This window comes from Lactuca saligna, chromosome 3 (genome assembly GCF_052625555.1).
Source record: "Lactuca saligna cultivar CGN05327 chromosome 3, ASM5262555v1, whole genome shotgun sequence".
NCBI lineage: Eukaryota > Viridiplantae > Streptophyta > Magnoliopsida > Asterales > Asteraceae > Lactuca > Lactuca saligna.
The window spans coordinates 81,116,629-81,120,859 of NC_136419.1; the positions used below are offsets into that span (position 1 = coordinate 81,116,629).

The window sequence follows — 4,231 nt, forward strand, 5'->3', positions numbered from 1 at the left end:
TCTTGGCTGGATCTACCAGAATCCCATTCTGGTTAACGAGATGCCCTAGGAACTGAACCTCTTGTAACCAAAACTCACACTTTGAGAACTTAGTATAAAGTCGTTCTTTCCTAAGAACCCCCAATAACTCTCATAAATGCTTCTCGTGTTGCTCTCGGGTCTTGGAATATACCAAGATGTCATCAATGAACACTATGACCGAGCGATCCAGCATCGGTCTACAAACTCGATTCATCAGGTCCATGAAAATGGTTGGCGCATTGGTGAGCCCAAATGGCATCATCACAAACTCGTAATGCCCATATCTAGTTCTGAACACCGTCTTTTCCACATCCTCCTCCCGTACTCTAACCTGATGGTACCCGGACCTCAAATCGATCTTGGAAAACCAAGATGCCCCCCACAACTGATCAAACAGGTCGTCTATCCTTGGGAGTGGGTAACGGTTCTTCACTGTTAACTTGTTCAACTCCCTATAGTCTATGCACATCCGATGAGATCCATCTTTCTTCTTTACAAAGAGTATCGGGGCTCCCCATGGAGAACTGCTCAGGCGAATGAACTGCTTCCCTAGCAACTCTTGCAACTGTGATGACAGCTATTGCATCTCTGGTGGTGCCAGTCGGTATGGGGCCTTAGTGACAGAGGTCGCACCCGGCACCAGGTCGATCTTGTGTTTAAGCATGAATATCAAGTTGAACTTCATGTTTATGTGTTAACTTGCTGTAATCATGGGCTAAAAACCTATGACTTTCGTTTAGATTAGATTACTTTTCTTTTTATGGTTTGATTTATAGTTAGGATTAAGCTTAGTTGGTTATTTGTTACTTTAGCTTATTAAAGAACCTCTATATGTTTATAAGAACTACTTTTCTGTTTATTTTTTAGTTTAATTAAGTTTACATGAACATCACTCTTGATTGAACTTGAATCTTATGATCTTTGTGAATTGCAAAATTGTAAGACTAATGTTTTGACTAAAATCTAGGGTTAAATAGAAAAGTTGGTAAGTAAATGTAGGAGTTAATATATGATGACTAATCATATATTGAATTGATTTAATGAACCAAACTGATCAATTCATTATAAGTCTAATTTAACTCGAACCAAACACTAGTAAATTTGTTAGTTTATTCGTTTGATCACTGAATAAATGAACTTAGTTGCTAAAGGATTAGGTTAGTGAACATTAACCTAGTCACCTTAGGAATCGGTAACCAACAAAGCATTAATCCATTGCACTTCCATAAAATAAACCATAATAGCAAGTATATCGAAGCTAAGCGAAAGTCTATCAATTATCTTGGCTAAAATCGTCTTTTGTATTTATTGCTTTTAATTTTAGTTTTTGTTTTATTAGTTGATAGTTAGGTTAGTTTGATTAATTAAGTTTTTAGTATTGCAAAACTAGTGGAAACCCATATCCTTTATTTAATAGTAATTTAAGTAATTAGTAGATAAAATTAGCTAATCATTCTGCTCCTTGTGCTCGATACATGACTACTTGTGTTATGCTATTTTCAACTAGATACACTACCTTAGGAGTAATAATTAGTTACATTAGTAGGTTAAAACTAGTGTATAATTATTTTCGCATCAATTGACGTTGTCTCTTTTTCTTCATCTTATTTGTCTTCTCCCTTTTCTTTTGTCTTTTTTTTTTTTTTTCTAAAAAAACCTAGATTTTGTGTTATGCTATTTTCAACTAGATACATGACTACTTGTGTTATGCTATTTTCAACTAGATACACTACCTTAGGAGTAATAATTAGTTACATTAGTAGGTTAAAACTAGTGTATAATTATTTTCGCATCAATTGACGTTGTCTCTTTTTCTTCATCTTATTTGTCTTCTCCCTTTTCTTTTGTCTTTTTTTTTTTTTCTAAAAAAACCTAGATTTTGGAAATGAACACAAAACCTTCATCTCCCTCACATTTCTACTCTGATCTACTCTACCACCCGACGAATCACTATTGCACCACTCGCCATTGTTTTCCTCTATCATCGATGATGATATACGACCTTGTCAACTTCTCTGTTACCACCACTATCCCTTCCTTCCATCGGAGCTATGCTGCAGAACAACGTCGCTGGTGTTCCTTCCCTGATGTACGAACAGATGGGTGGCGTCTGGTGGTTGCAGTCGAGGTGTTCTTGAGTGTATGTTTTCTTGAGAGAGAGAGAGAGAAAGAAGGGTGAGAGGGTGTAGGAGATGAGAAGTACCACACACAGAGAGAGAGAGAGAGAGAGAGAGAGAGAGAGAGAGAGAGAGAGAGAGAGAGAGAGAGAGAGAGAGAGAGAGAGTTAAAACTATTAAATGAATATAAAAAAAACAAATATAAATGATACAATCGTCTTTTTTAGGTGGATAAAAACCAAAACCAATAAAAAAATTCAATTTTGAACCATTGATTCATCAAAAATTTTACATTAAAACCATATAATTTTGGGAAACACATTATTTTTATTTTGTCTTAATTGTATACTTTATTTGCATGTTTTGGAAAACAACATAACCGATTGCGTAATATTGTCCAGTTTCTACCGAACTTTTGCTGATATTTAATTTTTTTATTATTATTTCAACTCGTACCATACTACCATGGTACTAAAGTTAAGTGAGTTTGGAATTCCAGTACTTCAATTTACAAATTTAACCTTCAATTTTCATAATCCCAAAAAGTAACCCTCTCCTTTTTCCTAATTTATCAAACTCGTTTCAATGCCTCAACATGCTCTCACCATTTCTCTTCGAATCTTTCAAAAATGGCGATAGAACTCTTCTCTGAAAATTCCGGCACCGGTGGTTGTGGCAACATGACAATGAGCCCTCGAATTTCATTCTCTCATGATCTCTCCCAATCCGACACAGTCCCCGTCGAACAACTTCTCCGATCATTCTCCTCCTCCTCCTCCACCGTCGATTTCAATTTCTGCGTTCAACAAAATCCCAACAATCCCCACGCTTCCATGGCCGACGAGCTTTTCTCCAACGGAAAAATCATCCCAACCCAAATCAAACACCACCCACCACCACCACCATCATCATTACCACCACAATCACCAGCTTCAAACTACAACCCGCTGCCGGCGGTGGAAGAGGAACAACATAATTCATCGAAATCGTTTTGGGGATTTAAGAGAAGCAGTAGCTGTGGCAATGGATATGCTCGGAGTTTATGCCCGATTCCATTGTTATCTCGGAGCAATTCCGCCGGATCATCAACAAGTACAAAACGATCATCGTCTTCAAAAGAAGGTTCTACTCATAAACACCCTCATAATTCTCAGAAACCTCCATTGAGGAAAACGAGTTATAGCTATGGGAACAATAGTAACTCCAGTAATGGAGTCCGGGTCAACCCGGTTCTGAATTTGGGATTCGGATCTTTCTTCTCTAGTGGCAAGAAAAAATAACCAAATTTTCAACCATCCTAAGTTCCCTTATGATTGCAAAAAGATTATTGGTTTCATAAAAATACATTGGATTTGTTTAATTGAATCTATAATAACTCATAAAAACCATGGTATGTTTTTATTGATTTTGTTGAAAACTTGGATGGTTTGAAATAATTTGTAAAAAGAATGTCTTTTTTTTTCATGTGGATTTTAAAGGCTTTAAGCTTTTAGAAGTAATGATTGGATTAGTTGTTAATTAGTTTTGGATTATGTATAAGTGTAAGGATTAAATTAGAGTTAATTGGATGAAAAGACAGCACATTTGAGACCAAATGAAGGTTCCTTTTTCATGGAATTTGAGAGCATGTTCACATGCATTTGGGCTGTTTTCTTGATTAGAAAAGGCAAGACTTGCTTTCATGGGGTGGTTGTGTTTAGGTGTCATTTGGATGTATATGTTCAAAATTGTGTGATGTGGATTGGGTTTTGTTTGATTTTTTTTTTTTTTAATTTGTGTTTTTTTTTTCTTGATGACAATGTAATCCAGTTTGTGGGGTTGGGAAATTTTTTGTATGGTTTATTATTGTTGATGTGACGGCTTTGATTGATAAAAGTTTGGTTTCATTATGATAAGCGTTATTGATTTATTTGAATCTATTAAGTATTGAATTGGATTTGGATGGGGTTATTGTTGGTTTAAATGACACAAGAGTTGATATTAGATATCACATGTTAGGCTATACGTATGGTGTTAACGCTTTTATGTTGATGTAACATTATCGTATAGTACCCCCTTCATATGTTATGTGCATGTGGCCTTGAAGGATGTTA

At 35.8% G+C, this 4,231-nt stretch overlaps 1 protein-coding gene across 1 annotated transcript; it reads left to right on the forward strand.

Annotated features, from left to right (window-relative positions):
* Positions 1–2,688: 2,688 nt before the first annotated feature.
* LOC145036948 (uncharacterized) lies at positions 2,689–4,027 on the forward strand. Its single transcript, XM_078985479.1, has one exon. The coding sequence runs from the start codon at positions 2,768–2,770 to the stop codon at positions 3,416–3,418; it is 651 nt and encodes a 216-aa protein (XP_078841605.1). The 5' UTR covers positions 2,689–2,767; the 3' UTR covers positions 3,419–4,027.
* The last annotated feature ends 204 nt before the right edge of the window (positions 4,028–4,231 follow it).

Excerpts from the sequence above, each read along its gene's own strand:
- LOC145036948 (XM_078985479.1), top strand. The coding sequence starts at position 2,768 with ATGGCGATAGAACTCTTCTCTGAAAATTCCGGCACCGGTGGTTGTGGC.